Source organism: Scyliorhinus canicula, chromosome 6 (genome assembly GCF_902713615.1).
Source record: "Scyliorhinus canicula chromosome 6, sScyCan1.1, whole genome shotgun sequence".
Lineage (NCBI taxonomy): Eukaryota > Metazoa > Chordata > Chondrichthyes > Carcharhiniformes > Scyliorhinidae > Scyliorhinus > Scyliorhinus canicula.
In genome coordinates this window covers 6,215,515-6,236,401 of record NC_052151.1, presented here as the reverse complement: position 1 = coordinate 6,236,401, position 20,887 = coordinate 6,215,515, and the positions used below count along the sequence as shown (strand labels likewise).

Genomic DNA, 20,887 nt, shown 5'->3' with positions numbered 1-20,887 from the left:
TGATCATTACAGTTCCTGATGGAGATCACTCTCAGCTCTGTCCTTCACCATGATCATTACAGTTCCTAATGGAGATCACACTCAGTCCTGTCCTTCACCACGATTATCACAGTTCCTGATGGAGATCACTCTCAGTCCTGTCCTTCACCATGATCATCACAGTTCCTGATGGAGATCACTCTCAGTCCTGTCCTTCACCATGATCATCACAGTTCCTGATGGAGATCACTCTCAGCCCCGTCCTTCACCATGATTATTGCAGTTCCTAATGGAGATCACTCTCAGTCCTGTCCTTCACCATGATCATTACAGTTCCTGATGGAGATCACTCTCAGTCCTGTCCTTCACCCTGATCATTACCGTTCCAAATCGAGATCACACTCAGTCCTGTCCTTGACCATGATCATTACCGTTCCTAATGGAGATCACTCTCAGTCCTTGTCTTCACCCTGATCATTGCAGTTCCTAATGGAGATCACTCTCAGCCCCGTCCTTCACCATGATCATTACAGTTCCTAATGGAGATCACTCTCAGCCCTGTCCTTCACCATGATCATTACAGTTCCTAATGGAGATCACTCAGTCCTGTCCTTCACCCTGATCATTACAGTTCCTAATGGAGATCACTCTCAGTCCTGTCCTTCACCATGATCATTACAGTTCCTAATGGAGATCACTCTCAGTCCTGTCCTTCACCCTGATCATTACAGTTCCTAATGGAGATCACTCTCAGTCCTGTCCTTCACCCTGATCATTGCAGTTCCTAATGGAGATCACTCTCAGTCCTGCCCTTCACCCTGATCATTACAGTTCCTAATGGAGATCACAGTCAGCCCTGTCCTTCACCCTGATCATTACAGTTCTTAATGGAGATCACACTCAGCCCTGTCCTTCACCCTGATCATTACAGTTCCTAATGGAGATCACTCAAAGCTCTGTCCTTTACCATGATCATTACAATGCCTATTGGAGATCACTCAGTCCTGTCCTTCACCCTGATCATTAAAGTTCCTGATGGAGATCACTCAGTCCTGTCCTTCACCCTGATTATTGCTGTTCCTAATGGAGATCACTCTCAGTCCTGTCCTTCACCCTGATCATTACAGTTCCTGATGGAGATCACTCAGTCCTGTCCTTCACCCTGATCATTACAGTTCCTAATGGAGATCACTCTCAGTCCTGTCCTTCACCCTGATCATTGCAGTTCCTGATGGAGATCACTCTCAGCCCCGTCCTTCACCATGATTATTGCAGTTCCTAATGGTGATCACACTCAGTCCTGTCCTTCACCATGATTATCACAGTTCCTGATGGAGATCACTCTCAGTCCTGTCCTTCACCATGATCATCACAGTTCCTGATGGAGATCACTCTCAGACCCGTCCTTCACCATGATTATTGCAGTTCCTAATGGAGATCACTCTCAGTCCTGTCCTTCACCCTGATCATTACAGTTCCAAATGGAGATCACTCTCAGTCCTGTCCTTCACCCTGATCATTACAGTTCCTAATGGAGATCACTCTCAGTCCTGTCCTTCACCATGATTATTGCAGTTCCTAATGGAGATCACTCTCAGCTCTGTCCTTCACCATGATCATTACAGTTCCTAATGGAGATCACTCTCAGCTCTGTCCTTCACCATGATTATTGCAGTTCCTAATGGAGATCACACTCAGTCCTGTCCTTCACCATGATCATTACAGTTCCTAATGGAGATCACTCAGACCTGTCCTTGACCCTGATCATTACCGTTCCTAATGGAGATCACTCTCAGTCCTGTCCTTCACCATGATCATTACAGTTCCTAATGGAGATCACTCTCAGCCCCGTCCTTCACCATGATCATTACAGTTCCTAATGGAGATCACTCTCAGCCCTGTCCTTTACCATGATCATTACAATGCCTAATGGAGATCACTCAGTCCTGTCCTTTACCATGATCATTACAATGCCTAATGGAGATCACTCAGTCCTGTCCTTCACCCTGATCATTACAGGTCCTAATGGAGATCACTCAGTCCTGTCCTTCACCCTGATTATTGCTGTTCCTAATGGAGATCACTCTCAGTCCTGTCCTTCACCATGATCATTACAGTTCCTAATGTAGATCACTCTCAGCCCCGTCCTTCACCCTGATCATTACAGTTCCTAATGGAGATCACTCAGTCCTGTCCTTCACCCTGATCATTGCAGTTCCTGATGGAGATCACTCAGTCCTGTCCTTCACCCTGATCATTACAGTTCCTAATGGAGATCACTCTGTCCTGTCCTTCACCATGATTATTGCAGTTCCTAATGGAGATCACTCTCAGTCCTGTCCTTCACCCTGATTATTACAGTTCCTAATGGAGATCACTCTCAGCTCTGTCCTTCACCATGATCATTACAGTTCCTAATGGAGATCACACTCAGTCCTGTCCTTCACCATGATTATCACAGTTCCTGATGGAGATCACTCTCAGTCCTGTCCTTCACCATGATCATCACAGTTCCTGATGGAGATCACTCTCAGCCCCGTCCTTCACCATGATTATTGCAGTTCCTAATGGAGATCACTCTCAGTCCTGTCCTTCACCCTGATCATTACAGTTCCAAATGGAGATCACTCTCAGTCCTGTCCTTCACCATGATCATTACAGTTCCTAATGGAGATCACTCTCAGTCCTGTCCTTCACCATGATTATTGCAGTTCCTAATGGAGATCACTCTCAGCTCTGTCCTTCACCACGATCATTACAGTTCCTAATGGAGATCACTCTCAGTCCTGTCCTTCACCATGATCATTACAGTTCCTAATGGAGATCACTCTCAGTCTGTCCTTCACCATGATCATTACCATTCCTAATGGAGATAACTCTCAGTCCTGTCCTTCACCATGATCATTACAGTTCCTAATGTAGATCACTCTCAGCCCCGTCCTTCACCCTGATCATTGCAGTTCCTAATGGAGATCATTCTCAGTCCTGTCCTTCACCATGATCATTACAGTTCCTGATGGAGATCACACACAGCTCTGTCCTTCACCCTGATCATTACAGTTCCTAATGGAGATCACTCTCAGTCCTGTCCTTGACCCTGATCATTACCGTTCCTAATGGAGATCACTCTCAGCCCTGTCCTTCACCCTGATCATTGCAGTTCCTAATGGAGATCACTCTCAGCTCTGTCCTTCACCCTGATCATTGCAGTTCCTAATGGAGATCACTCTCAGTCCTGTCCTTCACCCTGATCATTACGGTTCCTAATGGAGATCACTCAGTCCTGTCCTTGGCCCTGATCATTACCGTTCCTAATGGAGATCACTCTCAGTCCTGTCCTTCACCATGATCATTACGGTTCCTAATGGAGATCACACTCAGTCCTGTCCTTCACCATGATCATTACAGTTCCTAATGGAGATCACTCTCAGTCCTGTCCTTGACCCTGATCATTACCGTTCCGAATGGAGATCACTCTCAGTCCTGTCCTTCACCATGATCATTACAGTTCCTAATGGAGATCACTCTCAGTCCTGTCCTTCACCATGATCATTACCGTTCCTAATGGAGATCACTCTCAGCCCCGTCCTTCACCATGATCATTACAGTTCCTAATGGAGATCACTCTCAGCTCTGTCCTTCACCATGATCATTACAGTTCCTAATGGAGATCACTCTCAGCCCTGTCCTTTACCATGATCATTACAATGCCTAATGGTGATCACTCAGTCCTGTCCTTCACCCTGATCATTAAAGGTCCTAATGGAGATCACTCTCAGCCCTGTCCTTCACCCTGATCATTACAGTTCCTGATGGAGATCACTCAGTCCTGTCCTTCACCCTGATTATTGCTGTTCCTAATGGAGATCACTCTCAGTCCTGTCCTTCACCCTGATCATTACAGTTCCTAATGGAGATCACTCAGTCCTGTCCTTCACCCTGATCATTGCAGTTCCTGATGGAGATCACTCAGTCCTGTCCTTCACCCTGATCATTACAGTTCCTAATGGAGATCACTCTCAGTCCTGTCCTTCACCCTGATCATTGCAGTTCCTGATGGAGATCACTCTCAGCCCCGTCCTTCACCATGATTATTGCAGTTCCTAATGGAGATCACACTCAGTCCTGTCCTTCACCATGATTATCACAGTTCCTGATGGAGATCACTCTCAGTCCTGTCCTTCACCATGATCATCACAGTTCCTGATGGAGATCACTCTCAGCCCCGTCCTTCACCATGATTATTGCAGTTCCTAATGGAGATCACTCTCAGTCCTGTCCTTCACCCTGATCATTACAGTTCCAAATGGAGATCACTCTCAGTCCTGTCCTTCACCATGATCATTACAGTTCCTAATGGAGATCACTCTCAGTCCTGTCCTTCACCATGATCATTACAGTTCCTAATGGAGATCACTCTCAGTCCTGTCCTTCACCATGATTATTGCAGTTCCTAATGGAGATCACTCTCAGCTCTGTCCTTCACCATGATCATTACAGTTCCTAATGGAGATCACTCTCAGCTCTGTCCTTCACCATGATTATTGCAGTTCCTAATGGAGATCACACTCAGTCCTGTCCTTCACCATGATCATTACAGTTCCTAATGGAGATCACTCAGACCTGTCCTTGACCCTGATCATTACCGTTCCTAATGGAGATCACTCTCAGTCCTGTCCTTCACCATGATCATTACAGTTCCTAATGGAGATCACTCTCAGCCCCGTCCTTCACCATGATCATTACAGTTCCTAATGGAGATCACTCTCAGCCCTGTCCTTTACCATGATCATTACAATGCCTAATGGAGATCACTCAGTCCTGTCCTTCACCCTGATCATTACAGGTCCTAATGGAGATCACTCAGTCCTGTCCTTCACCCTGATTATTGCTGTTCCTAATGGAGATCACTCTCAGTCCTGTCCTTCACCATGATCATTACAGTTCCTAATGTAGATCACTCTCAGCCCCGTCCTTCACCCTGATCATTACAGTTCCTAATGGAGATCACTCAGTCCTGTCCTTCACCATGATCATTACAGTTCCTGATGGAGATCACTCTCAGCTCTGTCCTTCACCATGATTATTGCTGTTCCTGATGGAGATCACTCAGTCCTGTCCTTCACCCTGATCATTACAGTTCCTAATGGAGATCACTCTCAGTCCTGTCCTTCACCCTGATCATTGCAGTTCCTGATGGAGATCACTCTCAGCCCCGTCCTTCACCATGATTATTGCAGTTCCTAATGGAGATCACTCTCAGTCCTGTCCTTCACCCTGATTATTACAGTTCCTAATGGAGATCACTCTCAGCTCTGTCCTTCACCATGATCATTACAGTTCCTAATGGAGATCACACTCAGTCCTGTCCTTCACCATGATTATCACAGTTCCTGATGGAGATCACTCTCAGTCCTGTCCTTCACCATGATCATCACAGTTCCTGATGGAGATCACTCTCAGCCCCGTCCTTCACCATGATTATTGCAGTTCCTAATGGAGATCACTCTCAGTCCTGTCCTTCACCCTGATCATTACAGTTCCAAATGGAGATCACTCTCAGTCCTGTCCTTCACCATGATCATTACAGTTCCTAATGGAGATCACTCTCAGTCCTGTCCTTCACCATGATTATTGCAGTTCCTAATGGAGATCACTCTCAGCTCTGTCCTTCACCATGATCATTACAGTTCCTAATGGAGATCACTCTCAGTCCAGTCCTTCACCATGATCATTACAGTTCCTAATGGAGATCACTCTCAGCCCCGTCCTTCACCATGATCATTACAGTTCCTAATGGAGATCACTCTCAGTCCTGTCCTTCGCCATGATCATTACAGTTCCTAATGGAGATCACTCAGTCCTGTCCTTCACCCTGATCATTACAGTTCCTGATGGTGATCACTCTCAGTCTTGTCCTTCACCCTGATCATTACAGTTCCTGATGGTGATCACTCTCAGTCCTGTCCTTCACCCTGATCATTACCGTTCCTAATGGAGATCACTCTCAGCCCCGTCCTTCACCATGATCATTACAGTTCCTGATGGAGATCACTCTCAGCTCTGTCCTTCACCATGATCATTACAGTTCCTAATGGAGATCACACTCAGTCCTGTCCTTCACCACGATTATCACAGTTCCTGATGGAGATCACTCTCAGTCCTGTCCTTCACCATGATCAGCACAGTTCCTGATGGAGATCACTCTCAGTCCTGTCCTTCACCATGATCATCACAGTTCCTGATGGAGATCACTCTCAGCCCCGTCCTTCACCATGATTATTGCAGTTCCTAATGGAGATCACTCTCAGTCCTGTCCTTCACCATGATCATTACAGTTCCTGATGGAGATCACTCTCAGTCCTGTCCTTCACCCTGATCATTACCGTTCCAAATCGAGATCACACTCAGTCCTGTCCTTCACCATGATCATTACCGTTCCTAATGGAGATCACTCTCAGTCCTTGTCTTCACCCTGATCATTGCAGTTCCTAATGGAGATCACTCTCAGCCCCGTCCTTCACCATGATCATTACAGTTCCTAATGGAGATCACTCTCAGCCCTGTCCTTCACCATGATCATTACAGTTCCTAATGGAGATCACTCAGTCCTGTCCTTCACCCTGATCATTACAGTTCCTAATGGAGATCACTCTCAGTCCTGTCCTTCACCATGATCATTACAGTTCCTAATGGAGATCACTCTCAGTCCTGTCCTTCACCCTGATCATTACAGTTCCTAATGGAGATCACTCTCAGTCCTGTCCTTCACCCTGATCATTGCAGTTCCTAATGGAGATCACTCTCAGTCCTGCCCTTCACCCTGATCATTACAGTTCCTAATGGAGATCACAGTCAGCCCTGTCCTTCACCCTGATCATTACAGTTCTTAATGGAGATCACACAGCCCTGTCCTTCACCCTGATCATTACAGTTCCTAATGGAGATCACTCAAAGCTCTGTCCTTTACCATGATCATTACAATGCCTATTGGAGATCACTCAGTCCTGTCCTTCACCCTGATCATTAAAGTTCCTGATGGAGATCACTCAGTCCTGTCCTTCACCCTGATTATTGCTGTTCCTAATGGAGATCACTCTCAGTCCTGTCCTTCACCCTGATCATTACAGTTCCTGATGGAGATCACTCAGTCCTGTCCTTCACCCTGATCATTACAGTTCCTAATGGAGATCACTCTCAGTCCTGTCCTTCACCCTGATCATTGCAGTTCCTGATGGAGATCACTCTCAGCCCCGTCCTTCACCATGATTATTGCTGTTCCTAATGGTGATCACACTCAGTCCTGTCCTTCACCATGATTATCACAGTTCCTGATGGAGATCACTCTCAGTCCTGTCCTTCACCATGATCATCACAGTTCCTGATGGAGATCACTCTCAGACCCGTCCTTCACCATGATTATTGCAGTTCCTAATGGAGATCACTCTCAGTCCTGTCCTTCACCCTGATCATTACAGTTCCAAATGGAGATCACTCTCAGTCCTGTCCTTCACCCTGATCATTACAGTTCCTAATGGAGATCACTCTCAGTCCTGTCCTTCACCATGATTATTGCAGTTCCTAATGGAGATCACTCTCAGCTCTGTCCTTCACCATGATCATTACAGTTCCTAATGGAGATCACTCTCAGCTCTGTCCTTCACCATGATTATTGCAGTTCCTAATGGAGATCACACTCAGTCCTGTCCTTCACCATGATCATTACAGTTCCTAATGGAGATCACTCAGACCTGTCCTTGACCCTGATCATTACCGTTCCTAATGGAGATCACTCTCAGTCCTGTCCTTCACCATGATCATTACAGTTCCTAATGGAGATCACTCTCAGCCCCGTCCTTCACCATGATCATTACAGTTCCTAATGGAGATCACTCTCAGCCCTGTCCTTTACCATGATCATTACAATGCCTAATGGAGATCACTCAGTCCTGTCCTTTACCATGATCATTACAATGCCTAATGGAGATCACTCAGTCCTGTCCTTCACCCTGATCATTACAGGTCCTAATGGAGATCACTCAGTCCTGTCCTTCACCCTGATTATTGCTGTTCCTAATGGAGATCACTCTCAGTCCTGTCCTTCACCATGATCATTACAGTTCCTAATGTAGATCACTCTCAGCCCCGTCCTTCACCCTGATCATTACAGTTCCTAATGGAGATCACTCAGTCCTGTCCTTCACCCTGATCATTGCAGTTCCTGATGGAGATCACTCAGTCCTGTCCTTCACCCTGATCATTACAGTTCCTAATGGAGATCACTCTGTCCTGTCCTTCACCATGATTATTGCAGTTCCTAATGGAGATCACTCTCAGTCCTGTCCTTCACCCTGATTATTACAGTTCCTAATGGAGATCACTCTCAGCTCTGTCCTTCACCATGATCATTACAGTTCCTAATGGAGATCACACTCAGTCCTGTCCTTCACCATGATTATCACAGTTCCTGATGGAGATCACTCTCAGTCCTGTCCTTCACCATGATCATCACAGTTCCTGATGGAGATCACTCTCAGCCCCGTCCTTCACCATGATTATTGCAGTTCCTAATGGAGATCACTCTCAGTCCTGTCCTTCACCCTGATCATTACAGTTCCAAATGGAGATCACTCTCAGTCCTGTCCTTCACCATGATCATTACAGTTCCTAATGGAGATCACTCTCAGTCCTGTCCTTCACCATGATCATTACAGTTCCTAATGGAGATCACTCTCAGTCCTGTCCTTCACCATGATTATTGCAGTTCCTAATGGAGATCACTCTCAGCTCTGTCCTTCACCATGATCATTACAGTTCCTAATGGAGATCACTCTCAGCTCTGTCCTTCACCCTGATCATTACAGTTCCTAATGGAGATCACACTCAGCCCTGTCCTTCACCCTGATCATTACAGTTCCTAATGGAGATCACTCTCAGCCCCGTCCTTCACCATGATCATTACCGTTCCTAATGGAGATCACTCTCAGCTCTGTCCTTCACCCTGATCATTGCAGTTCCTAATGGAGATCACTCTCAGCCCTGTCCTTCACCCTGATCATTGCAGTTCCTAATGGAGATCACTCTCAGTCCTGTCCTTCACCATGATCATTACAGTTCCTGATGGAGATCACTCTCAGTCCTGTCCTTCACCCTGATCATTACCGTTCCTAATGGAGATCACTCCCAGTCCTTGTCTTCACCCTGATCATTGCAGTTCCTAATGGAGATCACTCTCAGCCCCGTCCTTCACCATGATCATTACAGTTCCTAATGGAGATCACTCTCAGCCCTGTCCTTCACCATGATCATTACAGTTCCTAATGGAGATCACTCAGTCCTGTCCTTGACCCTGATCATTACAGTTCCTAATGGAGATCACTCTCAGTCCTGTCCTTCACCATGATCATTACAGTTCCTAATGGAGATCACTCTCAGTCCTGTCCTTCACCCTGATCATTACAGTTCCTAATGGAGATCACTCTCAGTCCTGTCCTTCACCATGATCATTACAGTTCCTAATGGAGATCACTCTCAGCCCCGTCCTTCACCATGATCATTACAGTTCCTAATGGAGATCACTCTCAGTCCTGTCCTTCGCCATGATCATTACAGTTCCTAATGGAGATCACTCAGTCCTGTCCTTCACCCTGATCATTACAGTTCCTGATGGTGATCACTCTCAGTCTTGTCCTTCACCCTGATCATTACAGTTCCTGATGGTGATCACTCTCAGTCCTGTCCTTCACCCTGATCATTACCGTTCCTAATGGAGATCACTCTCAGCCCCGTCCTTCACCATGATCATTACAGTTCCTGATGGAGATCACTCTCAGCTCTGTCCTTCACCATGATCATTACAGTTCCTAATGGAGATCACACTCAGTCCTGTCCTTCACCATGATTATCACAGTTCCTGATGGAGATCACTCTCAGTCCTGTCCTTCACCATGATCATCACAGTTCCTGATGGAGATCACTCTCAGTCCTGTACTTCACCATGATCATCACAGTTCCTGATGGAGATCACTCTCAGCCCCGTCCTTCACCATGATTATTGCAGTTCCTAATGGAGATCACTCTCAGTCCTGTCCTTCACCATGATCATTACAGTTCCTGATGGAGATCACTCTCAGTCCTGTCCTTCACCCTGATCATTACCGTTCCTAATCGAGATCACACTCAGTCCTGTCCTTCACCATGATCATTACCGTTCCTAATGGAGATCACTCTCAGTCCTGTCCTTCACCCTGATCATTACAGTTCCTAATGGAGATCACTCTCAGCCCCGTCCTTCACCATGATCATTACAGTTCCTAATGGAGATCACTCTCAGCCCTGTCCTTCACCATGATCATTACAGTTCCTAATGGAGATCACTCAGTCCTGTCCTTCACCCTGATCATTACAGTTCCTAATGGAGATCACTCTCAGTCCTGTCCTTCACCATGATCATTACAGTTCCTAATGGAGATCACTCTCAGTCCTGTCCTTCACCCTGATCATTACAGTTCCTAATGGAGATCACTCTCAGTCCTGTCCTTCACCCTGATCATTGCAGTTCCTAATGGAGATCACTCTCAGTCCTTCCCTTCACCCTGATCATTACAGTTCCTAATGGAGATCACAGTCAGCCCTGTCCTTCACCCTGATCATTACAGTTCTTAATGGAGATCACACTCAGCCCTGTCCTTCACCCTGATCATTACAGTTCCTAATGGAGATCACTCAAAGCTCTGTCCTTTACCATGATCATTACAATGCCTATTGGAGATCACTCAGTCCTGTCCTTCACCCTGATCATTACAGTTCCTGATGGAGATCACTCAGTCCTGTCCTTCACCCTGATTATTGCTGTTCCTAATGGAGATCACTCAGTCCTGTCCTTCACCCTGATCATTACAGTTCCTAATGGAGATCACTCTCAGCCCCGTCCTTCACCATGATCATTACAGTTCCTAATGGAGATCACTCTCAGCCCTGTCCTTCACCATGATCATTACAGTTCCTAATGGAGATCACTCAGTCCTGTCCTTCACCCTGATCATTACAGTTCCTAATGGAGATCACTCTCAGTCCTGTCCTTCACCCTGATCATTGCAGTTCCTAATGGAGATCACTCTCAGTCCTGTCCTTCACCATGATCATTACAGTTCCTAATGGAGATCACTCTCAGCCCCGTCCTTCACCATGATCATTACAGTTCCTAATGGAGATCACTCTCAGCCCTGTCCTTCACCATGATCATTACCGTTCCTAATGGAGATCACACTCAGTCCTGTCCTTCACCCTGATCATTACCATTCCTAATGGAGATTACTCTCAGCCCTGTCCTTCACCCTGATCATTACAGTTCCTGATGGAGATCACTCAGTCCTGTCCTTCACCCTGATCATTACAGTTCCTAATGGAAATCACTCTCAGTCCTGTCCTTCACCCTGATCATTACAGTTCCTAATGGAGATCACTCTCAGTCCTGTCCTTCACCATGATCATTACAGTTCCTAATGGAGATCACTCTCAGCCCTGTCCTTCGCTATGATCATTACAGTTCCTAATGGGAATCACTCTCAGTCCTGTCCTTCGCTATGATCATTACAGTTCCTAATGGAGATCACTCTCTTTCCTGTCCTTCACCCTGATCATTACAGTTCCTAATGGAGATCACTCTCAGTCCTGTCCTTCACCCTGATCATTGCAGTTCCTAATGGAGATCACTCTCAGTCCTGTCCTTCGCCATGATCATCACAGTTCCTAATGGAGATCACTCTCAGTCCTGTCCTTCACCCTGATCATTACTGTTCCTAATGGAAATCATTCTCAGCCCTGTCCTTCACCATGGTCATTACTGTTCCTAATGGAGATCACTCTCAGCCCTGTCCTTCACCATGATCATTACAGTTCCTAATGGAGATCACTCTCAGTCCTGTCCTTCACCATGATCATTACTGTTCCTAATGGAGATCACTCTCAGTCCTGTCCTTCACCATGATCATTACAGTTCCTAATGGAGATCACTCTCAGTCCTGTCCTTCACCATGATCATTACAGTTCCTAATGGAGATCACTCTCAGTCCTGTCCTTCACCATGATCATTACAGTTCCTAATGGAGATCACTCTCAGTCCTGTCCTTCACCCTGATCATTACAGTTCCTAATGTAGATCACTCTCAGCCCTGTCCTTCACCCTGATCATTACAGTTCCTAATGGAGATCACACTCAGCCCTGTCCTTCACCCTGATCATTACAGTTCCAAATGGAGATCACTCTCAGTCCTGTCCTTCACCATGATCATTACAGTTCCTAATGGAGATCACTCTCAGTCCTGTCCTTCACCCTGATCATTACTGTTCCTAATGGAAATCATTCTCAGTCCTGTCCTTTACCATGATCATTACAGTTCCTAATGGAGATCACTCTCAGCCCCGTCCTTCACCATGATCATTACTGTTCCTAATTGAAATCATTCTCAGTCCTGTCCTTCACCATTAATAGATATCTGACAGACATTGCTGGTGATATGACATCTCAAATTTTCACAACTACAGATGATTTGGGTTTATTGTCACTTGTATCAAGGTAGAGTGAGAAGTATTGTTCTGCGTACAGCTCAGACAGATTGGTCCATTGAAAAAGGATATACAAATAATTACATAGACACCGGCAGCAGGTGAAGCATATGGAGTGTTGTACTACTCAGTAGTGAAGATGTGTGGAGAGATCAGTTTAGTCCTTCAGAGGGTCGTTTAGGAGTCTGGTGACAGTGGGGAAGAAGCTGTTTTTGAATCTGTTCGTGCGTGTTCTCAGATTTCTGTATCTCCTGCCCGAAGGAAGAAGTTGGAAGAGTGAGGAAGCCGGGTGGGAGGTGTAGATGGAGTCAATGGATGGGAGGCAGGTTTGTGTAATGGCCTGAGCTGTGTTCACGACTCTCTGAAGCTTCTTGCGGTCTTGGGCTGAGCAGTTGCCATACCAGGCTGTGATGCAGCCAGATAGGATGCTTTCTATAGTGCATCTGTAAAAGTTGGTAGAGTTAATGTGGACATGACGAATTTCCTTAGTTTGCTGAGGCGCTGTTGTGCTTTCTTAGTCGCAGTGAACCAGGACAGATCATTTAAACAGCTAGATTATTGCAGAATTATATCTGTGTCATTAATGTCCTTTAGGAAAGGAAATTTACCATGCTGACATGGTCAGCCCGACATGCGAGTCCAGACGAACATTGTGTTTAACTCTCAGCTACTGTCTGAATTGGTCAAACAAGCCACTGAGTGTTTAGAAAGGTTCTGTATGTCTCCTATTTTAAAAATACATTTAGAGTACCCAATTCTTTTTTCCCCTCCCAATTAAGGGACAATTTAGCGTGGCCAATCCACATACACTGCACATCTTTGGGTTATGGGGGTGAAACCCACGCCGACATGGGACAATCTGCAAACTCCAGACAATAGTGACCTGGGGCTGGGATTGAACCCAGGCCCTCAGCGCGTGAGGTTGCAGTGCTAGCCACTGCACCACTATGCCGCCCCCTCTATGACTACTTTGAGGGCAATTCAGGACGGGCAATAAATTGGCTGATAAATCGATAAATACTGGCCTGACCTAATCCTCTGCAGTAATAAAGCGGATGAGCAGCTCCATGATACTCTGGGCCAGGATTGCAGTTCGATCCTGATGGTAGACAAGAGTATTGAAGATGTGGAGAGTTATGGCCATGGAGCAAGGATGCTAATGCTGCTGGGTCACAGAGCTGAAACATGAACTCTGTTTCTCTCGCTCACATACTGTATGAGCTGCTGAATAGTTTCAGTATTTTGCAAATCTTAAAATAGTGGCTCTGCTAGAAAGTGCGGCTTGGCCAGTGCCAGTCAGAGGGAGGCATTCAGCCTGGACAGCATTTACATTGTGATGTCCAGAGATGGCAGAAAGGGGGTGATGGGGTAGATGGAGCACAACAGCTGGGGAGGAGGTTGACGGGAAGCCTGATTGTAGCACGTTGGTGAAAACGAAAGATCAGAATGATGGGGACCCCTCTATGTTAGAAGTTCGGGAAGTCTACACGATGAGGGTTAATTCTGTCTTCTTCCAGGCGAGAGTCGGAGCGCAGGAATCACTCACTCGCACGTCATGCAGATATCTTGGCAGCAGTGGAGACCAGACTGTCCCTGCTCAACATGACCTTCATGAAATATGTCGACACCAATCTCTGCTGCTTCATCCCTGGAAAGGTGGGTGTAGAATGGGCGGCATTCTTGGGGCAAGTGGGTAGTTAGCACAACCTCCAGATCGGGGTGTTTTGGATGCTGGCACAGCAGAATCTTTTTGCTGATTTAAAAACATGGGGGAAGATTAAAAGAAAAAATTCTAAAGACTTTTGTCAGTATAACATCTTCAACAACCTCAAGATGTTGGAGCTTTACTTTGTTTCTAACCCTGTCCAGGGAGTGTTTGATGGGGACAGTGTAGAGGGAGCTTTACTCTATATCTAACCCCGTGCTGTACCTGTCCAGGGAGTGTTTGATGGGGACAACTTAGAGGGAGATTTACTCTGTATCAAACCCCGTGCTGTACCTGTCCTGGGAGTGTTTGATGGGGACAGCTTAGAGGGAGATTTACTCTGTATCAAACCCCGTGCTGTACCTGTCCTGGGAGTGTTTGATGGGGACAGTGTAGAGGGAGCTTTACTCTGTATCTAACCCCGTGCTGTACCTGCCCTGGGAGTGTTTGATGGGGACAATGTAGAGGGAGCTTTACTCTGTATCTAGCCCTGTGCTGTACCTGTCCTGGGAGTGTCTATGGGGACAGCGTAGAGGGAGCTTTGTTCAGTACCTAATGCTATGCTGTACATGTCGTAGGAGTGGTTGATGAGGAAAGTGTAGAGGGGGCTTTATTCTATCTAACCCCGTTCTGTACCTATCCTGGGAGTGTTTGATGGGGAGTGTAGAAGAAGTTTCATTCTATCTAACTCCGTGCTGTATCTGTGCTGGGAGTATTTGACGGGGACAGTGTTGCGGGAGTTTCACTCTGTATCTAACCCTGTGTTGTACCTGTGCTGCGAGTGTTTGATGGGGACAGTGTAGAGGGAGCTTTACTCTGTATCTAACCTCGTGCTGTACCTGTGCTGGGAGTGTTTGATGGGGACAGTGTAGAGGGAGCTTTACTCTGTATCTAACCTCGTGCTGTACCTGCCCTGGGAGTGTTTGATGGGGACAGTGTAGAGGGAGCTTTACTCTGTATCTAACCTCGTGCTGTACCTGCCCTGGGAGTGTTTGATGGGGACAGTGTAGAAGGAGCTTTACTCTGTATCTAACCCTGTGTTGTACCTGTGCTGGGAGTGTTTGATGGGGACAGTGTAGAGGGAGCTTTACTCTGTATCTAACCCCGTGCTGTACCTGTCCTGGGAGTCTTTGATGGGGACAGTGTAGAAGGAGCTTTACTCTGTATCTAACCCTGTGCTGTACCTGTGCTGGGAGTGTTTGATGGGGACAGTGTAGAGGGAGCTTTACTCTGTATCTAACCCGTGCTGTACCTGTCGTGGGAGTGTTTGATGGGGACAGCATAGAGGGAGCTTTGCTCTGTATCTAACCCCGTGCTGTACCTGTCCTGGGAGTGTTTGATGGGGACAGTGTAGAAGGAGCTTTACTCTGTATCTAACCCTGTGTTGTACCTGTCCTGGGAGTGTTTGATGGGGACAGCGTAGAGGGATCTTTACTCTGTATCTAACCCTGTACTGTACCTGTGCTGGGAGTGTTTGATGGGGACAGTGTGGAGGGAGCTTTACTCTGTATCTAACCCCGTGCTGTACCTGTCCTGGGAGTGTTTGATGTGGACAACACAGAGGGAGCTTTACTCTGTATCTAACCCCGTGCTGTACCTGTCCTGGGAGTATTTGATGGAGACAGTGTAGAGGGAGCTTTACTCTATATCTAACCCCGGGCTGTACCTTTCCTGGGAGTGTTTGATTGGGACAGTGTAGAGGGAGCTTTACTCTGTATCTAACCCCGTGCTGTACCTGTCCTGGGAGTATTTGATGGAGACAGCGTAGAGGGAGCTTTACTCTGTATCTAACCCCGGGCTGTACCTGTCCTGGGAGTGTTTGATGGGGACAGTGTAGAGGGAGCTTTAATCTGTATCTCACCCCGTGCTGTACCTTTCCTGGGAGTGTTTGATGGGGACAGTGTAGAGGGAGCTTTAATCTGTATCTAACCCTGTGCTGTACCTGTCCTGGGAGTGTTTGATGGGGACAGTGTAGAGGGAGCTTTACCCTGTATCTAACCCCGTGCTATACCTGTCCTGGGAGTGTTTGGGGAAAATGAGTGTTCTCTGAGATTCTCTGTGTTGCCTGCTCCTTTGCTGTGTGCTGTTACCCACTTGTCTGGTGTGTTGTTACATGTCATGCAGGTAATCGATGAGATTTACCGGGTTCTTAGGTATGTAAACTCCACGAGATCCCCTCAGAGAGCCCACGAGGTCCTACAGGAGCTTAGGGATATCTCTTCCATGGCCATGGAGTACTTTGATGAGAAGATTGTGCCCATCCTGAAGAAGAAGCTGAGTGGTTCGGACATGTCAGGTCGTCTGCTCGGAGTCCCTCCAGGTACTTCAGTAAATGTTAGCAATTACTTCATTGTGTCATCTTGGTGGCCCTGGAACTCTGCTGGCAGGGTGTTGCTCCCAGCGTGTATGGGATGTGTGTGGTCAACATGGAGGATTACACCACATGTGCATGTGTATATGAGCATAAAGTCCCTCCTCACTTAAAGTTCTGCTTGTGTTCCTGACAAACACAATTTTAAGTGAAATATGGTGTTCCATAAGAGTCGATGTTAAAGCCGGAGTTAAACACTTGTCCATTTCTTGCGTGGAAAATATAATGTAAAATATGGAATACTGTATCATACATGTGCAGCACACATATCCTAACTGGCAAAACATGCAAAAGAAGTTAAATCACTGGTTATAACAGAAATAAGTTCAAACTTGATTACACTAAAACACCCAAAAAGCCTTCAATAGCACAGTTTCTATGTCTTATCCGTAATCGCTCATCTCCTTCTCTCCTCCTTTCTCAATTTGTCTTTTTGCTTTCCTACTCTGTGTATCTGTCTCTCACTGTGTGTGTCTCTTTCTTTTCCCAAACTGTCCCTGCTTGAGCGCCCCCTCCTACTCTACTCCCACGTCCCTCTTTCCCATCCCTCTTTTCCCCCATTGGAGGTGGAGAGAGCGAGGAACTCAGCAACATGGGGTGTGGTTTGTATTTTAATGGTGTTTTGTTCCTTGTTTTGTGTCTGCAGTTCCTGGGCCATCCACTACACTGACGGCTGTTCAGCTCTTCTCGAAGCAGAACCCAGCCCGGCAAGAGCTCTGCAAACTCCAGCAGCAGATGAAAGCACAGGGATTGAATGTGACGGCCACCAGGCGTGAGGTCTCTGAGTTCCGCGTCAAATTCCAGGAGCAGCTCAAGCAATTGCAGGACCAGGACCAGAAGATCCTGGAACAGAACCAGATCATTGGTGAACAGAATGCCCGACTTGCTGAACTGGACCGAAAGCTGGCTGAGCATGCCCTCAAACATCAGCAGAATGAGCAGAAGATCAAGGAGCTGCAGGAGCTTCTGGAGCGAATCATTGAGACAGGGACCACAGGTGGGCAAGTCACCAGTGGGCAAAACAAACGCAAGAAGCCACCAACTGAGGACACTGCCTCAGACTTACCCACCTGTGCCAAGCGTCTTCGGAGCAGGAAGTGAGCTGGGGATGGCAGAGGGAGATTTTGTTCTTGTGTCACTGTGTGCGTGCACCAGGTGACTCTGTATATATGGTGCACAGCGACACATCAGGAGAATAAACAGGGTATTGGCATGGCAACAGGCTCTAGTCACAAGATTGGGCAGAGTTTGCAGCAATGGGGAGAGAGAAAATCCCTCAATGGGAGCAGCTGGTGAGTTAAACTCTGCCCCTTACCCCAGTATTGGGTGACTAAGTTAAACATCTCCCTCCCCCCCTCCCCCGGGTGGGGACACCCGATACTGAGACAAACCATACTGTAATCCAGCCCACACAATACGGACTATTTGTACTGAAGAATTATTTCTGTTGAGTTTGTTGGACTCTGGTTGGGCAGCAATATAACTGGCCTCAGTACCAGCACCTCCCCTCTCCCAGCAGACGCTGTTTCCTTTTACCATGAAGCTTAATGAGCTCCTTTGGAAATTCTAGTAAATGCACTAAATTGGTATTGCATCCGGCTTGGTTTAATGTCTCCCCCATATTGTATTGAACCAGATTGGCCAATGTCCATGGGCTTGTACCCCCACCAGAGTTTGACCATTCAGAAGAGGGCAGCCTGACTGACAGTCTGATGAATGCAGACATTTTTAGCCAGCATGTTTTCTTCTGGTGGGCCACTTTGAGTGTAGATTTTCATGATTCACTCCACTCCAGATCGGTTTGGAGGGTAATTTTAGGATGGGTTCTACACACAGGCAGGATATTGGTATCATTCAGAGTTCCTCTGGCTTTACCCTGAGTACTGGATAAAGTTTGTAATGAGGAGAAAACTTTATCCAGAAACAAACTCAATGAAACTGCATGCAAGGAGCAGAGCAGAAGGAAAGGACACTTAAATCGCTGCTTTGGCCGGTGCTTCCCGCTGGTGGTGTGCAGATGGGCTGTGCATTTGTGCAGTGGGTTTGGGGTCCCTCAGCACATCGACTGTGCCAGGAAACAGAGGGTTCTGTGCCCACAACTCTTCACTCATTGGCAGTATAATTTTCTCCTGGGTACTATCGCTGTATAATCTGGGAGGCAAGGCCCCCATTCTGACCTCTGTATGCCTCTCCAGAGCGGGATGCCTGCTAGTAGTCCAGGGTTCTTACGGGATTTACAGTAGTTACAAATCAGGAATCCAGGTAATGGTGTGGGAAAGGGATACCGCAGTAACAGCCTCAATGCTGGGCACAGCCTACCCTTCTTCATATCGCATGCTATGCTGTGCATGACCAGGTTTCATCCACCTCAAAAGCTGAATTGGCTTCATCACCCAAAAGATTGCATCCAGGGGCAGTGATGTCAACTTGTCAGCCCGAGGTGATGATGTGGGCCGCAGCAGTATTACTCATCACTCTCTATCATTTCCCTCAATTCTCTTCCTCATTGCCTTCTATCCTTGGGCTGAAGTACAAACAATCATTCCATTGTCAGCGTCAGTTAGACCACATTTGGCATCATTGCTGAGCCCAACCCTGCCCTTGTTCCTGTCTCCACCCAATATCCACAAATAGAGGAAGGGAAATGGTCATGCAAATCTGCTAGGATTTTCCTCCTGGAACCTTCATGCCAAATTGTAGCTGCTCGTGAATTAGCTGTCTTGTTGCACACAGCAAGTTAACAATGAGACTGTGATTCTCTTCAAATCACCCCCGCCTCCCCCCGACAAAACAGGTCTAGCCCCGTGAAGCAGATGGTGTTGATGGGTATTAGCACATGACACTCAGCTGCTTCAAAAAGTTGTCAGTGTTAAAGCAGTCTGAACATCCTCCACAGAATGATCATTGCCACAGGTTGCTGCTGCTCTCTTCCTGTGCCACTTGTACACTAAAGCTTTCAGAGTCCATGATTGCAATGGTAATTTGCTCCTGTCCCTCAATCCTGAGTTCCAATCCCCAGTCCGCTCTACCCTGTCTGAGATCCTTTTCCTTAATGTTTATCAAAAGGGGTTAGGATTAACGCTCAATTTGAACGTGTCTATTCCCACTGCCATCTCTGCTCTGTGTGTGCCTTTGATCTGTCATTGCCCCATCAATAGTATGGGTTTACAGGTGTCCTGAGTTTGCCTCTTGCATGGTGGCCATCAGACTCTGCAGGATCTCACAGGTGATATTCTGGGACCACGTGTCAAACAGCACGTGTGCGCCAGTAGAGAGCTGTTTACTGGGAAGGGACTACACCACTGACCTGAACCAAAAACTGTTGGACAGAAGAAAAGCCTTAATGTGGCAGTCAGTGCGAGGCTGGCCTCTGGTAGAGAGTCTCGAAAGACTCTTCACGCCATATTGAGGATCCCAAGGAGTAATCCTATTCCTGCCTATTGTGTTGTATCATATTATAGCAGGGCCTGGTGGACAGATCATCACCCCAAAACCATGTACAAACCCAGCTACAGACTAAGATAAGAACCCATCATCCTGTTAGTTAACTGGTGGGGGTCCCAAAAGTCGAATAGCTGTCGGAGTGGGGTGATGGTTGGGGCTGCTACAGTTGGCCCCAAGTGTCCTTGGCTGGGAAGGGAAATATTGGCCAGTAGATTGTGTTCCAACGACCTCATATCAGGAAAGGCATATCCATTGGACGGTGGGGTTGGGCACAGTACTGATGCCCTCCAGTTAATCCTGTCAGAAAAGGAATGAGCAGTTGGCTGCCAGGATTCTCTCAGTGCCTGTGGGCATGTACCCCAGCATGAAAATGGCTTTGGGGGGGGGGGGCTAAATAAATGTTCAGTGTGAGTTTTTTTTTTAAAAGTTCAACAAGAATGAGTGGCCAAATGTTCAGTTATGGCATGATGTCAGCACCTTTAGTGTCCTTAAAGTTGTGTGAAAGGGCACTGGAATACTCCAAGGGTTAAACACACCCTCGCTTTACGAAAGAAGAAAAGCACATTTCTATTTGTTTGAAATGTTTCTTACACTGATTAAAAGTACTAGAAATCTGGGAAAGGCTGTTTTTTTAAGTTGAGACTGTATTGACTGTTGTAACAAGCAGTGATGTTCAATAATTTAGTTTGTGGGGATTTGAAAAACCAGGTTTAAAAAGAAACACCCCATTGCGCACTGATGTCGGCTCAACCCAAATCTTTTATTTACCGTTCTAGCCAGAATATTCACCACCTCATTCACTTACAGGATGTCTGTTCTGA

The 20,887-nt window shown here is 46.7% G+C and overlaps 1 protein-coding gene across 1 annotated transcript in view; it reads left to right on the top strand.

The window, feature by feature from the left end:
- The window catches only part of fbxo28 (F-box protein 28), a 97,128-nt gene extending 76,445 nt beyond the window's left edge, over positions 1–20,683 (top strand). Inside the window, exons 6-8 of the mRNA XM_038798878.1 lie at positions 14,064–14,202; positions 16,376–16,571; positions 17,269–20,683. Coding sequence (XP_038654806.1) covers positions 14,064–14,202; positions 16,376–16,571; positions 17,269–17,723 — 790 coding nt within the window. The 3' untranslated portion in view covers positions 17,724–20,683. The remainder of the gene's footprint in view (positions 1–14,063; positions 14,203–16,375; positions 16,572–17,268) is intronic.
- Positions 20,684–20,887: the final 204 nt, after the last annotated feature.